The sequence below is a fragment of the Natator depressus genome, chromosome 9 (assembly GCF_965152275.1).
Source record: "Natator depressus isolate rNatDep1 chromosome 9, rNatDep2.hap1, whole genome shotgun sequence".
NCBI lineage: Eukaryota > Metazoa > Chordata > Testudines > Cheloniidae > Natator > Natator depressus.
The window spans coordinates 96340054-96364514 of NC_134242.1; the positions used below are offsets into that span (position 1 = coordinate 96340054).

The 24461-nt window shown below is 44.5% G+C and overlaps 1 protein-coding gene and 1 long non-coding RNA gene across 2 annotated transcripts in view; one reads left to right on the top strand and one right to left on the bottom strand.

Annotated features, from left to right (window-relative positions):
* CD40LG (CD40 ligand) overlaps positions 1-24461 on the bottom strand; it is a 52465-nt gene that overhangs the window by 7570 nt on the left and 20434 nt on the right. Inside the window, 3 exon segments of the mRNA XM_074962704.1 lie at positions 322-387; positions 2345-2390; positions 5991-6128. Of these exon segments, the coding sequence (XP_074818805.1) occupies positions 322-387; positions 2345-2390; positions 5991-6128 (250 nt within the window).
* On the top strand, positions 346-3351 carry LOC141993254 (uncharacterized). The gene is made up of 3 exons (XR_012640806.1): positions 346-402; positions 1984-2102; positions 3171-3351. It is a non-coding gene; the product is annotated as an uncharacterized LOC141993254 (long non-coding RNA).

A 24461-nucleotide genomic window follows, 5' to 3' on the forward strand; every position in this document is an offset into this window, starting at 1 on the left:
ATTGAATTTCATCTTGTTGATTTCAGACCAATTCTCTAATTTGTCAAGATTATTTTGAATTCTAATCCTGTCCTCCAAAGTGCTTGCAACTCTGTCATTGAAAATTTTATATGCATACCCTCCACTCCATTATTCAAGTCATTAATGAAAATATTGAATAGTACCAGACCCAGGACTGACTCCTGGGGGACTCCACTAGATATGCCCTCCTAATTATTATAATAATTATTATGATTATTTCACCACTTATAAATCCCACTTTCCTCTCCTTCTCCATCCCTCCAATTTGTGAATAGGGTCTGGCAAAGCTGAGTTCCTTACCTGATACTTTCTTGGTGCTGTTCTTGAACCCCGTTAGGTGAGCTGAAATTGGTTGCTGCCTGTCATCTGCAATCAAACAAGGTCAGTGATTTATTCATGTGTTTATCCTTATTCATTATCTTAGGCAGTACAGCGACTGCCCTGGACGCACCTCCGCGCTGTGTAATAATATTAAAGTACACAAGAGCCAGAATCATCAGGACTGATTTTAAAAAGCCTCACCCCTCACAGAAAACTTCCCTGTCTAATAGAGATAATGGCCCCGATCTTGCAATGAGGCCTATGGAAGCAGCCCCCCGTGCCCATGCTGAGACCAGTAGGACCAGGGCCTACAGTAATATTCAGTCAAAAGTCTGATCGAACATAACGTGTACAAATTCCCATGTGTATGAATGCGAATTCGAGCTCTGATGGGCACAGCAAAGTGGGGACTTCCAGCTCAGAGTGCCCTGCTGCTGACCTTGAAAGGGTGTGTTCCAGGCACTGACAGCAGAGACATCTCAGGTTCAAATGAGGTGACAGACAGAGCTTTAAATAACCAACTCCCAGACCCTGGAGGGCTGGCTGGCACGCTGAATTACCGATAGGTTGCTGGTGGGGCACACAGTGTAAAGGTGTTATGCACTCACAGAAACCAACCTCACCCAGACGGTGGGATGCTGTGAACTGCAGCGACTAACCACTTCAATAAGCCTTACCCTAACACTCTCTGCTTGGGGTGAGCAGGGAATGTCTTCACTGCAGAGTTAGCCCAGGCTCTGATGCACACAAAAACCCTTTCACCCAAGTTTGATGGTGCTTTCATCCCGGATTAGCTGGGCTGGCTGGAGGTGATAGTTAGAGCCTGGGTTCCACTTTCACTCGGGCTGGTAGTCTGTCCACTTTCCAGAGAGGACACAGGCTAAATCACTGAATGCTGATAGTCCACCATTGCCTTGCCCTAATTCCCCATGTGCCTAGAAGGACAGACAAATCCTCCCACAATTTACTGGGAAAGAATTATAGAGTGGCTCAATTTACTGCAGTGCCAAGCATTATGGGATGTGTCTCCAGAAGTCCTAGTGACACACATGGGTGAGTGTAGCATCAGTGAGGATGCAGTAATACAGGCATAGGTTTGCCATGTGGCCGCTCACATGTGAGCTAGCCTAACTTGTATGCTCAGACTCAGGTGCTAATCACCTGGGCTAACTCTGCAGTGAAGACATTCCCTTACAGGAGCCCAGTCAAGATATGACAGATGCACCAACGGGAGTGCATCAGGCAAGACTATAAAATGCACACCACCAATAAGTATTTACATGCATGCCACCTTGACACGCCTTCTGAATACGTTGTGTTTCAATCCTCCCTTTGGTTGCGGGTATAGAGCCCCACTGACTTCAAAAGGGCTTTAACTCGCTGGCTCTAATTAGCAGCAGGAACTCATTAATTTGTCTGGTACAAACACTGGCCTCACAGAGATGATGGACATACAATACATAGTAAATAGTTGGTAAAATATTTTCTGCCTATGTAAACTAAAGGATTAGCAGCATTGGGGCGCTGGCAGAACAGTGCTTTGTTACTGGTTTAGCAGATTTAGCAATTTAGCACTTTTTGGTAGCTTTCCTGGCAAGCACTTTCTATTCTTCTGACATCTTATCCTTCTCACATTCCTAGAGATGTTCTTCTGCCTCATGCTATCATGATATAATAGCACTGAAAGACCCAGATGCTGAGCAAAGGACGCCTCAAATCTTGTTCCAAAATGACACCGTAAAGCTCAAGGATTGCCATAGGTATTAAGATACTGACTCTAGACCTTCTGAAACATCATAAGGAACCAAACCTGCTGCATGGGAGTGTTGCCATTGACTTCACTGGGAGCAAAATCAGGCTCCAAGCACAGTGCAGGCCATCCCCAGATTTTTTATGTTATCGATGGTGTTTTCAATGATGCAAAGAACATTGTCTCTTGACAGACCTACTTTCCACTTTATTTCATTTAGTAAAAGTTTTCCCAGAATATCAAGAAATGTACCTTTTTGCATTTCAAATTTTGCACCATCCTTGCTGAGTTCTGCATCCTAAAACCAGAGCATTATAAAAGGTTATTCAGAGATTTGAAATCACATTTAATTAGTGTTCCAAACACAGCACATCTCATCCTACAATGTATGTGTGATAACCAAAGGTATCAGTATAGTACCCTTGGAGTTATCTGTGACCATATAATGATATTCACAGTAAAAGCGCACCAGCATAACTGAGAACAGAGTTTGACCCATAATATTTTAGATTTACATGAAACTTATCATCCTAAAGGATTGCAGGGCCATACGAAAGGAAATGCAGCCAATTCGGGGAGCTAGAGGGTAGGACAGCTACCAATGGGTGTAGAGCACACTGAAAAATAGTGGCAGGGTTGGGGAACCACACCTTTACTCGTATGTAAATATCCATACAGAGCAAAACAGTTTGACCCTAAAGGTTCACCTGTATTAAACTGCATGATATTCCTTTTGTCTGACAGGAGGATCAAGGGCTGCTTGCATTTCAAATCAGATGCTTAGAACACTAAGGCATCCCCCACCTACCAGCCTCATTATACAGTAAAAATTCCATGACTGGAAAAAGATTGGAGAATAGATCACCCAGTTTTTGTTCTTCTGGCAAACCACCCTGACTTTGCATTAGCAGAATCAATGCTAGTACATAAACAAAGCGTAGCACTTGGGGGGACAATACAGTGCCCCTCCTACACAGATACTCTACAAGTGACATTGGTTATTACTGTTTGGCAAGGTTTGAATAAAATAAATTGACAGCTCATCATCATTGAGCATAGTCTTCTCTGTTCTCTCTAGTGCCTGAACTACCTGATCAGTATTTCTGATGTGTGGAGAGAAAATAAATATTTGAGAAAGCAGAAAGGAAAAGGCCAGTAAGTTCCCATATTTATCACCTGTGTTGTGAGATCTTTTCTTCCCTGCAGTGCAGCCCATTGGAATTCATTTTTATGGTAAGCAATATTTTTCATTGCTTTGGTGCAGCAGATATTTAAGACCTACTACAGACCTAATTTATTTCTGTTCCCCAGCACTGGATTCAAAAGGTGTTAGTGAGGTTACAATTTGGCCCTGAGAGCTCTATTGACTCTCGATTCTGGGATATCTATCACCAGAACTTGTGAAAACAGCTCTGCTGGGGTCACGTGCAGCAGAGTTTTTACTTTCCATTTGTAGCTCACGGTTTAAAGGGCCTTTTATTTTAGGTTTTATTATCATGAAAATGCTGTGACAGGAAAGGTGTATTTGAAAACACTTAGAAGAATGACTGTACAGGGCAATTCAAAAAGTGTGAGGCTTTCCTACAAGGCTATAGCACAGCGCTGCAATGCTGGACTCCTCCAGCTCAGACACACTACAGGGTATTCAGAACTGATGAGGCTGGTCAGTTTCAGGCATGATTTGCTTTATCAACTAGAGCCTGATCGAAAACGTTCGGAAGGACTCCCATTTGACTTTGATGGGCTTTAGTTTAGGCCCCTGATGTGCATGCCACCAGAATCCACTTAACACAGGTAGGAAATTATTATATCTACTGAACAGAATAAACACTGCTAATTAATTATTTCAAGAGCTAGGCAGATTGAGGGCACCATCCCCTAATCTGACACCAATTCAGAGTTCATTAGCTGGTTCCCTTCACCTATTCCATTCACTAGGATATGCCAGAAGGAACTTACTGACTATACCAAATGGTTCCTAGTTAGTGCCTCGTGAATGAGCTCATAGTTAAGTACCTGAATTTAAAAAAAACCGTGATGATAATATGTCCCTGTAGCTGACATCAAATATCTGGAGCACTGTGCTAGCTTAGATGTATGCGTGGAATTCTCATTAACATTAATGGCACTGCACTTCCATGTGCAAACCAAGGACTGTGTAACATCAAGCGTCTATGCCGGAGCAGAATTAAGCCTCAGATATGCTATGCACACTGTTCTCATACATCTCGAATAACCTGCTGTTTTGCTTCTTCATGAATAGCAGACTTTTTTCTAGCTGCCAAACTGTATGTGCTGCACCTCAGCCCCAGTAATGAAAATGAGCACAGTGTCTGGGCTCAGTTCTCAAGCGCTTTGCAAATTGTGTAGTCATTGACACCTTTGCAATGTGGGTGTAAAAACACAACCAAATCTCACACTGGTGGCAGCATTTTACACCCACCTTCCAAAGGTGTTAATAAGGTGCAAGACAGTTGAGAATCAGGCCTTCTGTGTACTGTTTAGCGCACAGGGTCAGATCCTACCAGCAGCCCACAAATGGAGCTCCCTGTCCAGTTCTGCATGAAAGCTGGCATCAGAGCAATGTTAATAAATCATAGAATCATAGGACTGGAATGGACCTCGAGAGATCATCTAGTCCAGTCCCTGCACTCATGGCAGGACTAAATATTATCTAGACCATTCCTAACAGGTGTTTGTTTAACTTGCTCTTAAAAACCTCCAATGAGGGAGATTCCACAAACTCCCTAGGCAATCTATTCCAGTGCTTAACACCCTGACAGTTAAGAAGTTTTTCCTAATGTCCAACCTAAACCGCCCTTGCTGCAATTTAAGCCCATTGCTTCTTGTCCAATCCTCAGAAGTTAAGGAGAACAATTTTTCTCAGATACAATCTGAGATCAACTTGTAGGGCGTCAGCTCCATCACTCCCACTAAGCCGATGAGAGTTAGGGTGTCAAAGTCCTGAGTGTTGTACTGCGAACACAACCTCTTTTGTACACTTTTGTAGCTACTGTCTTGTTTGTTAAATAATGGGTGCAATTGTTGTTACATAATGTAACTCATTTTAATGTAAAAAAGAGCAAATATTGTGAAGGGCTTAGAGTGACCCAGTATTTTGTCATCTATATTTTTGCCGTCTATATTTGTCATGCTTGGTGCATTGTAAATATTGTTATGTATAATGTTACTCCTGTGTAATAATTATGATGTGTTAAGTGCCACTGGTATACCATGCACCAGGGGTGCTGGAACTAGGAGTGCAGGGAGTGCGGCACCACGCCCTGGCTTGAAGTGCTTTCCATCATAGATAGGGTTTACAGTTTTGTTCAATGGCTTTCAGCTTCCCCTCTATAAACATTGTTCCAGCGGCACGGCCATGCACTATATTTAACATGGAGGAGACATGATCCGAGCCCTCTGGAGCTCACACTCTAAACAGACGCAGTAACTGAACTCCAATATAAATGAGCCTTTCCTATACCTTTGTCTTCAGTACATGATAAATAATTAAATATCATTTTATCCCATGACTGTTAAAAGTTTCATTCAATGCAAATGATCCTCAAACTTTCTAAGACAAACATTCCATTGTCAACTGGGGCAGATTGTGTGAGTAAAATTACCTACAGGTGTTTGTGTTTGTACAATCAGGCTCTATAATATTTGTTTTAGTGGGCCAGATTCTGATCACACTTACGTTATAATAATTCCATTTACTTCAATGGAGTTATTCTGAATTTAACTCCAGTTAAAATGGGATTAGAATCTGGCCCAATATGTGGAAGTGTACAAATATTGCTTTTTAAATACAGTTTTGCAATATTGCCTGTGTGTGCATACATATGTGGCATTGCAAATCTTTATCAGCATCTTTATTTATTTAACAGCATCTTACCTTGACGAGCAGATCCTGGAATCTGTTTATGATCTCCTTACAGTCCAATAACGATGAGCCCGCACCTTCTGGTTTCCGACATTTTTGTATTCTTCTGAGGAACAAATAATCTTCATGTAAGCTCAACTCCTGTTCCAACTGTCAGTGAGATAATAGAGAGGGTAAACAGAATGCTAGAGGCCACGTGACAAAAGAACATAAGCTCACTGTGTTCTGAAACAATGTCTCATGAAACAGTAGATCCCTACACCATACCATACCTCAAGGGCCCAATCCTGAAGTCCATACTCAAGCAAAGTTCCCACTAACTTCAATGGGAATTTTGTCCAAGTAACGGCTGTAGGATTGGGCCCCACATCAGATTTCGGCATAAAATAAATAACAGCAATTGAAACTTGCTCTCAGATCTTTTGTATTAATTTTAGGGCTGTCAATTAATCGCAGTTAACTCACGCAATTAACTCAAAAAAATTAATCACAATTAAAAAAATGAATCACGATTAATTGCACTTATAACAATAGAATACCAATTGAAATTTATTAAATATTTTTGGATGTTCTTCTACATTTTCAATATTGATTTCAATTACAACACAGAATACAAAGTGCACAGTGCTCACTTTATATTATTATTTTTTATTACAAATATATGCACTATAAAAACGATAAACAAAAGAAATAGTATTTTTCAGTTCACCTCATACAAGTACTGAAGTGCGATCTCTTTGCCGTGAAAGTGTAACTTACAAATGCAGATTTTTTTTTTTTTTGGTTACATAACTGCATGCAAAAACAAAATAGTGTAAAACTTTAGAGTCTACAAGTCCACTCAGTCCTACTTCTTATTCTGCCAATTGCTAAGACAAATAAGTTTGTTTACATTTGTAGGAGATACTGCTGCCTGCTTCTTATTTACAATGTCACCTGAAAGTGAGAAGAGGCGTTCGCATGGCACTTTTGTAGCCGGCGTTGCAAGGTATTTACATGCCAGATATGCTAAACATTCGTATGCCCTTTCATACTTTGGCCACCATTCCAGAGGACATGCTTCCATGATGATGATGCTTGTTAAAAAAAATGTGTTAATTAAATTTGTGACTGAACTCCTTGGGGGGAGAATTGTATGCCTCCTGCTCTGTTTTACCCAGATTCTACATATATTTCATATAGCAGTCTCAGATGATGACCCAGCACATGTTCATTTTAAGAACACTTTCATTGCAGATTTGACAAAATGCAAAGAAGGTACCGATGTGAGATTTCTAAAAATAGCTACAGCACTCAACCCAAGGCTTAAGAATCTGAAGTGCAGTCCAAAATCTGAGAGGGATGAGGTGTGGAGCATGCTTTTAGAAGTCTTAAAAGAGCAACTCTCTCATGCAGAAACTACAGAACCCAAACCACCAATAAAGAAAATCAACCTTCTGCTGGTGGCATCTGCCTAAGATGATGAAAATGAACATGTGTCAGTCCTCACTGCTTTGGATCATTACATTAAGCAGAACCCATCATCAGCACGGAAGCATGTCCTCTGGAATGGTGGTTGAAGCATGAAGGGACATATGACTCTTTAGTGCATCTGGCGCTTAAATATCTTGCAATGCCAGCTCCCACAGTGCCATGCAAATGCCTGTTCTCACTTTCAGGTGACATTGTAAACAAGAAGCAAACAGCATTATCTCCTGCAAATTGTAACCAATCTTGTTTGTCTGAGTGATTGACTGACCAAGAAGTAGGACTGAGTGGACTTGTAGACTCTAAAGTTTTACATTGTTTTATTTTTGAATGCAGTTTTTTTTACATAATTCTACGTTTGTAAGTTCAACTTTCATGATAAAGAGATTGCACTACAGTACTTATATGAGGTGAATTGAAAAATAATTTTTTTTTGTTTTTTACAGTGCAAATATTTGTAATAAAATATAAACATAAAGTGAGCACTGTACACTTTGTATTCTGCGTTGTAATTGAAATTAATATATTTGAAAATGTAGTAAACATCCACAAATATTTAAAATAAATGGTATTCTATTGTTGTTTAACAGCGCAATTAATCACGATTAATTTTTTTAATCGCTTGACGTCCCTAATTAATTTACATGTTTCCCCTTTTCAAAAGGCAGAAGGTGAGACTTCATCAGTTGCTATAGGTATCTATGTGTGAATCTTGATGAAGAGCTTGATTCTGCCGCCCTTATTCCTGTGGAGTAGAACCTTGAATTGGTAAGAAGTCCCACTGAAATCATTGAGGCTGTATTGGGATGGAAGAACACAGACTCCGTGCCGATACACATTCCAGTGATTGGAACAGACTTCTGCATGGTCTGTGCTAGTGGATCCAAATGCAGGGTCAGACTCTCAGGACCTACTCATCGTGAGGAAAGGTGACGGATTCAGACTGTTTCTATGGTGTACAACTGCATTTCATCTTCTCTTAGACCAAAACAGTCCATTTCATAACTCGGAGAAGAAGTATTTTGTTGCAATAATTAGTAATTACATTGATTCAGACAAACGTAAGATAAGCATAGCATGGTCTAGCGGCAGTTTGAATAAGAGCAAACTTGAAAACAGTTTTGAAATTTTGAATTCTTTAAAAAATATTGTTAGAAGCATGAAGCAGAATAATTTGGATTATGCTTATTTTAAAAAACTCCACTCTCCTTAAGTGCAACTTACTATAAAATTATCACAGGCAAATATTTAAAAAGCTTCTGAAACCTCTTCCTTAGCTAGGTATCACTGTAAAGCTCAATACTGCTGAATCTAAAATAGTATCACAAAATAAAAGATTTCACCTTACTCCCAACAAAGAGCATAGAATAATTGTGAAACTGTTCAAACCAACCAAACAATATTTTCATTCTACTGTCACTGTATTTAATCTGATAAAATAAGCAGCTTGATTTGATATAATCTACACTGCCCTTTGCTACACTATTATCATTTTGTTAATTAAAGGGGAAAACTCTTTATGACAATGTATCTTTTATTAAGTGGAAAATTAAGGCATAAACAAGAATGTTTACACGATAAATGCTGCTTCTATGTAAGTACAACTATTTGCATTATTCTGCCTCATTTTTCACTGTTGTTAATCAATTTTCTTCGTGCTAAATGTAAATCATTGTTAGAACCAGTCCATTTAACATGATCATATTTCTAACCTTACCTTATCCAGCTTCATGTGAAGATATAAGCAAAAAAGTACAGTCCCAATAGTCTGTGCTATAATAAATACAATAAGAAAACACATAAAAATTTTCATGGTGTTAGGTGAGCTGGTACTGATAGGTCGAGGCGTAGTTGGGCTATAAGGTTCGTTCATTCTGTGTTCAAGTGGCTGTGGCCTCCCCTTCAAAAGCACGGTGCAGAAGCAGCATGAGAACTGCCTCGCTAGCACACTTCTCAAGATAGTTAAAGGACAGGTAGTTGTGACAGCCCACACTTCCTGGAAAAAACCCTTCGTAGTGGGTAGGTTTGTTCATTACCATCTCCCACAACAAAAAGTGACTTGAACTTTCTTCTTTCATTCACTTCCATACTTTTTCCTATTGTTCTATCAGAAGTCAGTTGAATGTTCTTATTCCATGTATTCATACTTGCCTCGCAACGCTCCAGAAAATAACTGTATTTTTTTCCTACTGAGGACAAACATTTCATGGCTGATGGCTTCAAAGAAATGAGGAAAACAAATCCACAAGCAAAGCTGCTGAATTTCAATGTGGAGAGTAAAAGATTGGGAAATAGTCAAAACCAACACACACAAAAAGTCTTACTTTAATTTTTGTTTGTCTCAGTGAGGAAGGATGGTTTTGTAATGAAGGACCTAGACAGGACTCAGGAGATGTGAGTTCAGTTCCTGGCTTTATCACAGTCTCCCCTTTGTGACCATGGACAAGTTGCCTAATCTCTCTATGCCTGACCTCACCATATGTGAAAAGGGGGGGTAATAATACTTCTTGTGTCTGTTTTGATGGTCTCTTACCATGTGTTTGTACGGCACCTGGCACAATGGACTGCCAGTCTTGGTTGGGGCCTTTATGCACTATCATAGCCATAGTCTTGGGTACTACATTTTCTAGTATCTATTTGCTTTTATAGCCAAGTTTTCAATGAATCTTCTGACTTTATGGGATGGCAGAGCTGGCCTTAGGGAAAATGGCATCCTGGACGAACTTGTATTTTGGTGCCCCAACCCCCCTCTGGCTGCCTGTGCTCCTCACCCATCCCCCCATTGCCCCTAGCATCCCCACACCTCCCATCGCTCCAGGGCCCAGCTGCCTCCCCTCCCCATTGCCCCAAGCTCACTTCTGCTGCCTCAAACCCCATGCCTACCCTGCTGCTTGCCTCTTGACTATGGCACCTTCCTGACCACAGCACCCTGGGCGGTCGCCCACATCACCCACCCATAACGTCTGCCCTACGTGACAGAATGTCCACCTCACTTGGCCTGAGGGGGGTAAATTAGGCCATTTAAGCCATAGGCTGCACCTGGAGTAAAGCCAGGGTGTATTAAGGCCTAATTGCTGATGACGTCCAGCTGGTGGAGGACCTGGGCCGGGTTTATAAAGACAGGAAGTTGGCAGCAGGAAGGAGCTGTGGGGGGAAGTAGTCTGTAGTCACTCCCTGGGAGAAGGGAGGTGTGTTTGGGGGCTATGGTGCCAACTGGCCTGTGGTTACTCCCTGGGAGGAGGGAGTTTGGGCCGATAAACCTAGAGCAGAGGGGAGCCAGAAGGTACAGCTGGGAAGTAGGAAGGCATCCAGGGGAAGAGCAACATGGTCTGGGAGTGTGTAGGCCACCTTTGCTAGAGAATGGGTCCCTGGACTGGAACCCAGAGTACAGGGTGGGCCTGGGTTCCCCTACCAGCCACTGGAGGAGTGGCACAGTCAGGGCAGTGAAGGGAAGACTGCCATTTTTATAGGGAGGGACTTTGATACCCAGAAGGGATGGACTATAGTGACCTGGTTGGAGGGCTGAGTCACAAAGGAGTACCCTGAGTTCCACAGAAAGAGAGACCATGGGGCGAGGAACTCACAGAAGTGGGCATCAGATCTGGAACTAGCTAATCCCCAGAGCAATCAGTAGGAGGTGCTCCAGTGGTGAGTGGACCCCATGACACTTGCACAATTAGGTGACAATCCTGCTCACATTGAAGTCAGTGGAAGTTTAATAACTGAATTCAATAAGACCAGGTCTTTAAAGAGAGACAGTACATTGGAAATCTGGTCCCAAATATTCAGTAATCCGAGGGCCAAATCCTGGAGTCCTTGCGCAGGCAAAACTCTCCAGGCTTTTCACTGGGAACGCCAAGAAAGTTGGGGGAAGAGGGGTAGTCCCCCCACCTAGATATGGAGAAGCTATCCACAAGCATCACCTTTTTACTCCAACTGTCTTGGGATCAAAGCAACCAAAGCTCATGAGCGCTAACAGTTGCGGGAGTGGGATCAGCACTAATCGTAAATAACAAGCCCCTCTATTCATAGAGAGGAAAGTTGGTCTCATGGTTAATGCACTGGCCTGGAATGGAGGAAATCTGCATTCATTTCTTGGCTCTGTCACAGACTCCTTGTGTGACGCTGGACACGTAGTTCCAAATGTCACTTCATTTCTCTGGGCCTCACTTCCCCAGCTGTAACAAGGAGATGGTATCTCTTCATTTGTCTGTCTCGTCTGTTTAGACTGGAAGCTCTTCAAGGCAGAGACTGACTCCTAGTATGTGTTTGTACAGTGTACAACTCCAGAAGGTTTTGGGCTGAGTTGGACCCTCTCAGCACTGCTGTAACAAAATCATGGTAATCTGTGGGCTCCTAAACCATTAGCAATTAGTGGGAGGGAGTGCTTGGATTTGTGTGGAGCTGAAAGTGGATCACACCATCGCAGAGAGCCAGATCTGCAGTTCCTGTAATGTGGGATTAGCTGTTTGCAATGTAAATCAGAGGGTTAGGTCTCTTGTTCAGACAGTGATCAAACCATCATATAAAGTTGCTAAATGTAACAATCTTATCTGATGTGCACATGGTAATTAAAGAGCCAGATCCTGCGGGAGTTTGAGTGCCAGCTGTGAAGTGCTGAGTGCTGCTCCACTCGCATTGACTGCATTTGGAGTTGAGGATGCTCAGTGCCTTGCACGGGTGCTCAGCACCTTGCAGAATTGAGCTTGCAGCTTGCTGCAGCTATACACCCACTCTCCAGCATCCTGTCCTGTGTGGTTGGGGAGCTGTTTGCTGCAACTGCAAATGCAAATGCTGATAAGCACAAGCACCAGTGCCACCAACTCAGTTTGACCTTGGGCAGGTCACTGAACCTCTCTGTGCCTAAATTTAGGATCAGTAAAATGGATGCCCTAATACTGCCTCAGATTTATCTAATATGAATGTAATAGAATAGTAGAGGAAGGCTCGCCAGCCTTATGGTTAAGACACTAGCTCTGGACTTGGGAGGTCTGCATTCAGTTCCTAGCTCCTCCACAGATTCCCTGCATGACCTCAGGCAAGTTCCTTATCTCGGGGTTCCCCGTTGGTAAAATGAGGATTATTATCCTTCTCTATTTAGATCGTAAGATCTTCAGGGCCGGGACTGTCTCTTACTATACATACACATACAGCTCCGGGCAAAACAGTGCTCTGATCTTAGCTTGGGCCTCTCAGCACCACCATAATACAAAGAACAAAAACCCTTGCTGCAGTGAACTGTTCCAGGTCAAGTTTCTTCTGCACACCTGGAATCTGATTTAAACATCGCCTTTGCTTTTCTATATGACAAAAGTTCCCCAAACCAGTTAGCCAAACCACAACCCCTTCTTCATTCAAAAGCCTCTTGAATCACCCCATCCTCTGCCAAGGCCAAAGGAAGTGAGCTTATAATTTAAAAGAAGCAAACAAAGAGAGCACCCTCCTTCCCAAGTTACCCCACCTCTGGGTTTCCCAGTATATCTTGTCTTTGGGCTGTCTTTCTTTTGGACAGCCAGTTCTTCGGGGATGGGACTATTACTATTTTTGCATATTATACATGGCTAAGCCCACTGTATGAACCAAACATTAAAACAGTATTATTATTTATTATTATTATTATATGTATTATGGTAGCAACAGAGAGCCTGACACTTAGCCATTGAAGTCAGTGGAAAGATTCCCATTGCCTTCAGTGCGTTTTGGCTCATAGGTCCCAACTGAGTTCAAGGCCCCATTTTGCTAGCCATTGTACACACACATTGAGAGTGGCTGGAGACTACCATTTTGTTCCTGTTAAACTCAAGTTGACTAAGACCTTTGCAAATGCTAAACTAGACACTCAGCAAAGATTTGTGCTAGGACACAAATGTTTGTGCCTATGCTAGACACGTGCTGAGAGACAGTTGCTGCCCCAAAGAGTTTACAATCTAAACAGACAACACAGGCAGAAAGCAGGTGCAGTGGGGCTATCTCCATTTTACAGATGGGGAATTGGGCTCACAGAGATTAAGTGACTTGCTCACACAGAGACTCGGTGGCAGAGCCTGGAATCAAATGCAAGTCCCTGAGTCCCAGCCCAGTGTCTTTACTACAAGGGCATCCTTCCTCTTTAAGCACATGTGATAATAACTCAATTTTCCTGACTTCTTCAAAGTTTCTTCTGAATTTAAGACTAGTTTTCAAAGGAACTGTTTAAATGAGGGAAAAAAGTGCTACATTAAGTCATTACCTAATACTTTCCCCGAATCCTTCAGTGTCAATAATGTGTGAAACCACAGCGAAACATTTTATAAAGAACAGCAGCTGAGGTTTTGCACAGATATTCCTAAACCCTGGCTATCACCTGCAGATGAAACTCATTCAAATAATCTTTTGGATAAGTACCAGCAGCTATTTCACCGAAATGAGCACAGCCTTTGAATAACACCGGAAACTCTTAAAGCCCTTTACATGCACCCTGCAGGGAGGAGATGGTACTTTCTAGAACTTAGCTCAAAAGGCCCAGGTTTTCAAAAGTGGGTTAGGGTGGCCTCCATTTTTGGGTGCCCATCATGAAACCCTTAAAGGAGCCTGACTTACAAAGGTGGGTACTCAGCACTTTCTGAAACCAGGCCCCTTTCTGTTGTTGCAAGTTGAGTACCCAAAATCACAGTCACTTTTGAAAGTCTTGGCATAAAGTCACTTGAACAATGAATCTACGGGAGAATAGTACATCTGGGGTTCTGGCAGCAATTATCAATGCCCCTCTTGAGAGAGGGAAGATTGACAACTTCTCTTAAGGAAGTCTGTCCTCTGCTTACTTGAAATTGGCAGTCTGGCCAATCACCATCCTGTATCTCATCTGAAAATCTGGTGGCAAAGCAACTCTCAGTGTCTGGCAGCCTCAGGTCTCTAACTGTTGTGGGGGTGAGTACCAACCGGGGTGTGGCACTGAGACTGCTCTGGCTGAGTGAGTAGGTGATGCTAGCAGTAGATCTGCTGGCTGTCTTTGACACCCTTGACCATGAGATGGCGGTGACTCTTTTGTGGACTTCGGTGGGGCTGGGCAAAGCTGCTCTTGGGAGGCTCCATCCTTTTCTGACTGAGCATTCTCAATAGGTGGTTTGCTCCTCCAACCTGAGGGAGCTCTCCTGGGAGTCTCCAGAAGGCTCCATCTTGTCACTCCTCTTGATCAATGTGCGTATATGGGGATGCTGGGAAGGCTAGGGAGGAGAAGGAGGTTGCAGTGGTTTTAGTATGCTGTTAGCACCCGGTCTTCTAGTTCCATCCCACGGGGCCCTGCCAAAGTGTTCAGTTGCCCAGCCCAACGTTTGATGAGATCAGGGCAGTGGAGGGTATGAGGAGGTACACCCTGTCCCCACAGGGCCCTCAAGGAGGCAGAAGCCCATGCTGCACGCCTCCCCACCATGCTTGGGGGAAGCAGTCATCCAGCAGTATGGAAGACTGGGTGGATGTAACAGAAGGGCCCTGTGGCCCTGTGGGTGGCTTAACTGTCTGAGGGCAGTTGGGAGCCCAAAAAGGCCCCAGTGGAGGATGCCAAGGGCAGGGGAGTGTTTAGTTGTGTAGGATTCCCCATGGGAACTGAAATCTGTCAAGCTTGAACCCATCAATGTAGACCTGCAGGGCTTGGGATGGTTTCATGCCCAAGCCCTTTGAACAGAATCCCAGGCCCCAGCTCACAAACCCCCTCCTGAACCAAACCAGGCTGGGTTCTCTCACAGCCAGATCACCGCCCGCTGTGTGACAGGATGGGAAAATGTGATCCATCGCTTGGATGCCGAGTGACCTACTTAGGGTATTTCCACTGATCAGCAAATTATCACAGCTATGGTTAGAGCATTCAGCTTTGTTTACTAAGAAAATATCCGGTAGCCTCCCCTGATGTTCTGACACATACCGTAGTGTTGCTGCAACGCACCATTGAGTATGCTGATGAAAGGTGTGATTTTGCATTCTCACTAGTAGTTTGCGTCTGGCTAGCTGATATATATCACTTGCCCCCCTGTTGCTTTACAGTGTCCTGCACTTAATGAACATGCCACAGTGCAACATGCTAATAGCAATACAGTGAAAGGGAGGATTTTATTTTGCGTCTCAAAGGCAATTTGGTGCAATGCTGTGGGAGATACAAGGAGTAGAATCTTTAAGAGGATGTAAATTCAGGTATGTCGCACAGGGGTAAGGAGGGCACTAATATTTTAGCTTCCCAGTTGTAACTTTTTTATAGCACATCTCTCTTATTGACACATGAATTTGAAGGCTCTAGGTTTAATATATATTTAGAAAACCAGCTATCAGCCCCAAGTTTCAAGATGGTCTTTGCAAACAGGGAAAAATATAGCCAGAAAACAGCAAAATGCTGTCAGCCTAAAGAGAAATGCTATGTTTGACTCTCTCTAAGTTTCGAAATAGAAAGTTATATCTAGTCCACATGAGCACAGAAAGGACACGCAGGAGTGATTGTGAAAAGGTCTGAAGCTCACAGCCCTGTATTTAAAAAAAAAAGTATAATTATCATGATCCCGTACAAACCAAGTACTGCACTTGCAAATTGTCATTTGAACATGGAAATACATAATTTGTGCATGTAGATATAAGAATGTGTAACAACCTTCAGCACGTTTGAAAGCTGTGCCTTCAGTGCTGCAGCAGAGACCTCCACCACTTGACCTAAAGAAGTAACTCTGCTAGCTCGCAGCAGTGAAAGGTTTTTCTCCTCTAGGGAACGAAGCACACACTCTGCCAGTATGGTGCATATGCAGCCCAGTCTGCGGTGCTATATTTTGGTCCCGGTGCTGGCTCCACATTTTAAAGCAGCCAGGCTGAGTTCTGGAGAAACACTCCATCAGTCATCAAATGGAGTTGCAGAGAGCACCTACAAAGAACCACACAGTGATATGCTGACACAGCAGCATCAGAACACTGTGCCCCAATCGCTCTGAGGCTTTTTGCAACTACATTTCCCATAATCTTGTCTTCTTCCCTGCCCCTCTTCTCCTCTTCTGACTGCTGCGAGGAGGAAGGTGTCTCTGTTCCTCTTTTCTTTCAACCCTTCTTACTCTGCACCCCGTCTGTCTGTAGGGATAGCGACTGCAGTCTGTTTATTCAGTGCTGCTTCCAGGGGCTCAAGTCACAGGGAGCGTGAGGAAGGCCCCCAGATGGTGGCTTGTTCTCTAACCAAGGCCAGGCACAGAAAAGTGGCTTAGGCCACACACTTGGTTTTGATGAGAGCAGAAGGCGGGCCTCCAAAGGCTCAGCACGTGCCTTTGGTGCTGCTGGCTGAGCTTCTTGATTATAAGACTAAACCCACCATCTCTTCACCAGGAGGGCACCTTTGACTTTCACCAGCTCAAAAGTGATGCTGCATCCCACTGCATCTGCTGTGACACAAATAGCATCAGAAACTGCTCACTGAGGCAGCTGTGCCTACCACTCCCTGCTTCCTAAAAATAGACCCTGGAAAAGCTCCACGCTGTGGCATTAGCCTTGCCAAAGCCTTGCTGTCTGAGTCACAGGGGAAGAACCCGTCAGGCAGAGGCGCCCCACGAGCTCCCCAAGCAGTGCGTGGCCAGGCTTAGCACATGCCGAAAGCAGCTTTCACCAATACAATTTTCAGAGGCTTGCGCGCATCAAAGCTGAACTGAAATGTGCAAGTGGGGCTCTGCCCTTTTATCTTGTGACAGAAAAGAGTAGGTGTGTGGAAGAGCAAAAGCTGCGGGAGGCCCCCAGCCCTTCTAAGTGCCAACACCATCTTCCTACAGGGTGGGTGGGGAGGGTCCCAGCATTACGCTGGCACTCCTACTCCTAGGCCTTTCCTGAAATAGATACGTGACAGGGTTCTTTATCTCTGCCGTGTTAACCAGCAAAACAAAAACACACGGAGGACTGAAGGAAGACACAAGCTGAGCAAGCAACTGCAACAACCTGCCAGAGACTAGGTTTGCCCCTTCTCCAGAGTTAGCGGGTCATTCACAATGTACTTAGAGCTGTTTTATGTTGTGACCCCATCACCTGTACCTGGGATTGTCCACACACTGGAAATAACATTCAAAATGCAGGGGCTGCTTAACCCCTGCCTTGTGCCCTGTGTAGTGATTTACACCTGCTGCAAAGTAGGTGTAAAATGCTACCAGGTCAGAATTTTCCACTTATTGACATGGTGGGAGCATTTTACACCCACTTTGCACTGGGTTTTCACAAGTGTAAGTGATAACACAAGGTGCAGGGCAGTGCAGGATCAGGCCCAAAGAATTTTGGAAAGGCTCCTTTGCTTACACGGTGGGTGAGACACAAAACCAATAAGGGCCCCATCTTGCAAGGTGCTGAGCATCCCCCAACTTCTACTGCCTTCAAATGTCAAGACCAAAAACAGGAGCACTCAGTGTGATTGCAACTCCTGCAGATTCAATGGGAATCTGTGCAGACGTCTGAACTGGGACCAGTCCTATTCAACATATTCATAAACGATCTGGACAAAGGGGTACACAATGAGGTGGCAAAATTTTCAGATGATACAAAACTACTCAAGATAGTTAAGTCCCAAGCAGACTGGGAAGAGCTACAAAAGGATCTCACAGAACTGGGTGACTGGGCAACAAAATGGCAGATGAAATTGCATTTATCAACATTAAAAGTAGTGCACATTGGAAAACATAGTCCTAACTATATATCTACAATAATGGGGTCTAAATTAGCTGTTGCCACTCAAGAAAGAGATCTTGGAGTCATTGTGGATAGTTCTCTGAAAACATCCACTCAGTGTGTAGCGGCAGTCAAAAAAGTGAACAGAATGTTGGGAATCATTAAGAAAGGGATAGCTAATAAGACAGAAAATATCATATTGCCTCTATATAAATCCATGGTACGCCCACATCTTGAATACTGCCTGCAGATGTGGTTGTCCCATCTCAAAAAGGATATATTGAAATTGGAAGAGGTTCAGAAAAGGGCAACAAAAATGATTAGGGGTATGGAACAGCTTCCGTCTGAGGAGAGATTAATAAGACTGGGACTTTTCAACTTGGAAGAGAGACAACTAAGTGGAGGATATGATAGAGGTCTATAAAATCATGACTGGTGTGGAGAAAGTAAATAAGGAAGTGTTATTTACTCCTTCTCATAACACAAGAACTAGGGGTCACCAAATGAAATCAATAGGCAGTAGGTTTAAAACAAACAAAAGGAAGTATTTTTTCACACAATGCACAGTCAACCTGTGAAACTCCTTGCCAGAGGATGTTGTGAAGGCCAAGACTATAACAGGGTTCAAAAAAGAACTATATAAGTTCATGGAGGATAGGTCCGTCAATGGCTATTAGCCAGGATGGGCAGGGATGGTGTCCCTAGCCTCTGTTTGTCAGAAGCTGGGAATTGGGTGACAGGGGATGGATCACTTGATGATTACCTGTTCTGTTCATTCCCTCTGAAGCACTTGGCATTGGCCACTGTTGGAAGACAGGATACTGGGCTAGATGGACCTTTGGTCTGACCCCGTATAGCCGTTCTTATGTTCTTAAATTTGACATGTTGAGTACTCCCCATTAAGCTCAACATGTGCTTAAATGCTTTGCTGGAATAGGTCTCAGCGTTTGATCCATTTCCGGCCACCCCCACTAAATATCCCCCACTAGGTTAATAAATGCTAGCTTTGCTCTGGAAACCATTGCAGAAATATTAATAATTAATTTTCTTCTTTTTAACATGAGGACAAACCCTAGGGTGGGTCAGCGAGAGCATGAGATTAAAGCCTGAGATTCTGCTGCTTGAGCTCAAGTACTCACCTGTGTTAGCCAAGGCCATAATATGCTCATCAACCCCTATGGGTGGCCCAACCATGACTAACTGGGGACAGAGCCACACTGGGTGGGTGTGGGTTACATAAACAGCTGGCACATGTTAAGGAGGAAGGCTGACTTTGGGGTTAAGACATGACACTAACACTCAGGAGTTTTAGGGTCAGTTCCCTGTGCTGGCCCAGACTCCCTGTGTTCTCCTCCATCTGTAATATGGGGATAATATTTCCTTTGTGTAGCTCATCAATTTAGAGTGTGAACTCTTCACAGCAGGGACTGTCCCTTATTGTGTGCAAGTACCTCACCTAATATCACAGGTGAGGTAGGTACTGCTGTAATATTAAATAATGGTAGGGGAGGAAGGATGGTGCAGTGCTTAAGATGGCAGCCTTGAACTCAGAAGACCTGCATTTAATTCCCTGCTCCACCGTAGACAGAGACCTCTACAGTAAGCAAGTCACACAGGCCCTGATCCTCAGTGATATTTAGATGCCATAGATTTCAAGTGGAAGTGAGGCACCTAAATGCCTTTTGAGGATCTGGGTCTTAGTCTCTCATTGCCTCTGTTCCCCATCTGTACAATGGGGCTGATAGCACTTCCATGCCACAGAGGGGGTTGTGAGGATGAATACATTAAAGATTGGGAGGTTCTCAGATACTTGGGGGTTGGAGGCCAGGTAAGCACATACAGCAGATAGAGTAATAAGAACTGGGAAGGGCAATAAAAAGGTCTGTGCAGTGATTTGTTTGCCAGTGGAAAGGCTGCCACAGAGGGCAGGACTGCACCCCTGAACAGGACCAGCACAGCACTCAGTCTGAGAGAACTGGTTAACTATGGAGTCTGGAACGGGAGGGGGACTGCACAGAGCAAGGACACACAGGAATCCGAGTCCATGCAACAGGCTGCTCCTAGAAAGCTGTTTCCATCTGAAGGCTATTCTGGCATCTCTGTGATATGAGTTGGCAGTTTCACTCCACTTTCTAGTGGACAGATTTCCATATAATGAAAATTACCCCCACCATTAGCCACGCTTCAGCAGAGTGGCTAAGGACCAGATGGGCCCTTCATACCAGAACATCCCTCGGATGCTAGATGGCTCATCCAGGTCTGGGTCCAGGTGTGCCGGCTGAGGAGGGGATGTTGTTTTGTGACGAGAGAACTCCACGCAATGATCGCTCCAGCACCTTTTCACTTATTATTACTAATATTTAAAATGTGCATGATTGTAGCATCTAGAGGCCCCAGCGGAGATCAAGACCCCCTTCCAGGCACTGGGCGTTCACACAAAAGAGGCAGTCTCTGCTTCCAATCTAAACAGACAAGGTAAAAAAAAGCATGGCAATGCTATTGTCCCCATTGTACTGAGGGGAGCTGAGGCACAGAGATTGTGTCTTCCACAGGAGTCTGTAGCTGAGTCAGGAACAGGTCTCCTGTGTCCCATCGCACACCTAAGGGTACGTCTACTACACTGTGATAAAAAAACCAGCTGCACCAAGTCTCAGAGCCTGAGTCAGCTGGCTCAGGCTTGCAGGCCTCAGGCTGCGGGGCTATAACATTGCAGTGTAGCTGTTCAGCCTCGAGCTGGAACCCGGGCTCTGAGTCTGTCCCCCCCACACGGGGTCTCAGATCCCAGCCCGAGTCCCAGTGTCAACACTGCCGTTTTATAGCCCTGCAGCCCGATACCCATGAACCCAAGTCAGCTGACCTGGGCCAGCCATGGCCGGGCCGTAGGTCTTTGATTGCAGTGTAGCCATGCCCTTTGTCACAAGGCCACCATTCATCTACTTTCCCAGGCTTTTTAATCATTTCAAAACTCCTTGTGAAGAGGTTGGGTGACTTTGCATTGAGGGCTGCTCAGGCAAGGGGTGGTGCATGGGCAGCCTTTCTTCCTGGATCTTGGCCTCTGCTCACATTCACATACAATAATATTTCCATGAACATGAGATATTCCTGAGCTAAAAAACGGAGCTCGGCCCACTAGAAAAGGCAGGCAATCAAGGGTCAGTGCAACGCAGCCCCACAGGCTGAATCTAATAGACCCTGGTCATAAAGATGACGGAAAACCTTCCTGCCCAAATTAGCTTCTCCATAAAAGCCTCACCACCTGTCTGTGACTTAACATGAGGATTAGTACGGGGCAGATGGGATCATTGCACTAAAATGGCAATTTGCATGCTGCTGAAATCCCCAGAGTGCTCCATTTAGTACCTCAAGCCAAACAGAGAACACAGCCCAAGCATGATCAGAGCCAGAGCTAATGCTCTGGTATCACAGGACCACTTGCAAGACAAGGCTGGGGCACAACAAATACGACTGATACCATAATAATAGCCCACAACACTGCAGTGTTAGTACTGTAAGCTGTAGTGTTGTGGCCACTAGTGTAAGCGTTCCTTTATAAGGAGCTGAAGCTCTGAACGCTGCTGGCACTTCTATTGCCAGAACGTAATGCCTGCATGCTCTTCCCAGCTCAGCTGGTTTGCCACAGGCTCTCCTGCAGTTCCAACCTTCATCCCCTCCCACCACCAGCCCTTGGAATGGCAGCCTTCTCAGCCAAAGCCAGACACTAGCCTGAGATTGCAGTAGCCCTTCATTATCCTTTGCCTCCAGAAAGTGACTCTGCTAGCAGAGATCCCTTGTAAAGATGCTGGACTGCAAATGTTAAATTGCAAGCAGCATGTCAGATGCCAGCTCAGCTCTGCCACCTACTGACTCATCATGCACCCATCCATCCGTCTCACACTTAGCCACACACTGCTTGGTCAGGAAAGTGGTTGGTGAAAAGAAATTAACAGTGCAGCAAATGTGATGCACCAAGTGATGCTGGGCAAAAACTCTAAAGTGGGACGCACAAGCAAACTCATTTTCCAAAGGCTGTGTAAAGATGACACTTGGAAGTACACTAGAAAAAGAGTGCTGGCCTCAAGCTAGTTTTAAAACTGCAAAACAAGGTTTCAGAGTAGCAGCCGTGTTAGTCTGCAAAGCAAGGGGCTCTGTTAAGAGGCGAATAAAATACAGCTGCATTAACATGCATGCTGCTGCAGGCAAAATCAGTTTCTACCACTCAGTCTCGAGGTTAAGTGATGCTTCAAGCAGATCTCAAAGTCTGGGCCTGCACCTGCCCTCACTGACGTCCATGAGAGTTTCCAGTGCTCTGTACTTATGAGGATTTGCCCTTTGGAGCTGTGTGAGGCCCAGTCCTGTGAGGGTAAATATAATGGGAGTTGAGGATTGCTTAGCATACCACAAGATGAGGCACAATGCACATGTCCCTGGGATGTTGTGGTGGTCTCCCAAGAAAAACATTTTCAAGATCATTCTTTTTGAGACAGGGTTTGCAGGGATTCCACCATTTCCCCTGTTTAACTTCCCCTCTGCCATCTTCACAGGCCTCTTGAGGCAACCACTGGCCTCTCATATTAGTATATAGAGCCCTTCGGCCCCTGACTGTGCCATTCCAAAGGCTGGTGGTGGGAGGGGATAAAGGTTGGAAAGGGAACTGCAGAAGAGCAGCACCGGGCACTCCCCTCCCCAGAAGGAGCTAAGAGGCCTGTGATCCCTCCTCGCACCAACAAGTGAGAACCTTGGCTGCCTCCCATAAGCCTGCTGATTTATCTGGACAGACTGCAGCACTGTCCCTTGGGGAAGGAAACTCAGCCAGGTTCAATATCTGTCAACCACATTCTAGCTAGGTTGACTAAAGTATTCTTCCGTCAACCTAGCTGCATCTACACTGGGGGTTAGGTCAGCATAGTTACAGTGCTCAGGGGTGTGAATCTAATGTAGATCTGAATTTATGTAGATCTAAATTTTAAGTTTAGACCAGGCCTCAGTCTGCAGAGGGCCTGGAACAATAGCTTTGAGTGGTGTGAACTGCTCCAGTCAGCTCAGCGAAGGGTTAACTCAGGGGCCCCAGGAGAATAATTTAAATGCAGCTTATTAGCTATTTAATTGCTCTTGGAGGAAAGAAGCTGGAGGGTCACAGATCTGCACAATTGTCTGCTGTGAGTGTCATCTCCCTGGGAGCAAGCTGGGCAAGACTGTGTCCAGCCCATACATGGGTGTAAATGCAGCAAGGCAGAGAGTGCAGGGGGGAGCTCTCCTCTCCGCACAACAGTGTGGGACTTGGTCACAATGGCAGTCCTGGGCGCCAAAGAATTCAGAAGGCTACTTCCCTTGTCCGAAGGAGACAGGGAGAGGGCAGGGCTATGCCTCTGCTCTACACTGACTAGTGGAACTGGACATGGGCTTGATCCAAAGCTCTTGAAATCATTGGGCTATTGACTTCATGGGGTTATGTATCAGGCTTCGTGTTCAGGGTGGAGCTGACACAGCATCCTCTCCAAGGATGGTACAGCAACCACATACCCCCACAGTTCTCTTTGCTTAAGAACCGGTGTGGCCCCAACAGCACCTGCTTGCAGGATAAATAATGTTGCAAAGCAAATGAACACCTTGCCCCAGTGGCAGCATGCTCTTTAGCTGGTGAGAAGGCCTTCAACCATGTGGAGCTGGGGAAGTATCTATTCTACACTTTGGAGGCAGCCCTGCCTCCTCTGAAGCCAATGGGAGTAGTGAGCAGTGTATTGGCTCAGACCTGGCCCAGAGTTTATTAAATAGATTTCAATGGGATTATCATTTAACACATTGGCAAGAGTTTTAGCGGATGGGATTTTGTCACACCCCTCTGGTTTACACAGAGGAATTGGCAAAGACAGGCCCTTGAATCCACATCCTTTTACACTGGCACTAAAACCTTTATTAGGCATATTCAGAGGTGACACAAACCCCAGCTCCCACAGATTCCAGTGTGCCACCACTCCTCCCATGTACAGTTACTGTGAGGGGAGCTCTACAGCATAGAAAACCAATGGCAGTGGCTGAAGTTCTCCCTATCATGTGAAGCAAATATAAGTCTTAGTCTATAAATAATAAAATACAAAGGAGAAGATAAGGTTACAACTGGATTTACTTTTATTAATATTAAAAAATCAACCAGCATTTGCAGCATTGGAAATAAAAGAGAGAGAAAAAAGCTCTCAGTCCTTGTGCTATAAAAACCAGCCTGCCACTGCAGGGAGGACGACGTCTCCAGAATTAAGTATCCATCACTAGATCCATTCCACACCTCCAACATTCAAAAGCAAAAGGGCATACGTGTCGAAGAAAGGAACAGGCTGGAGACATTTGGAATTACATGAAGTTGTTATAATGACTTTGATA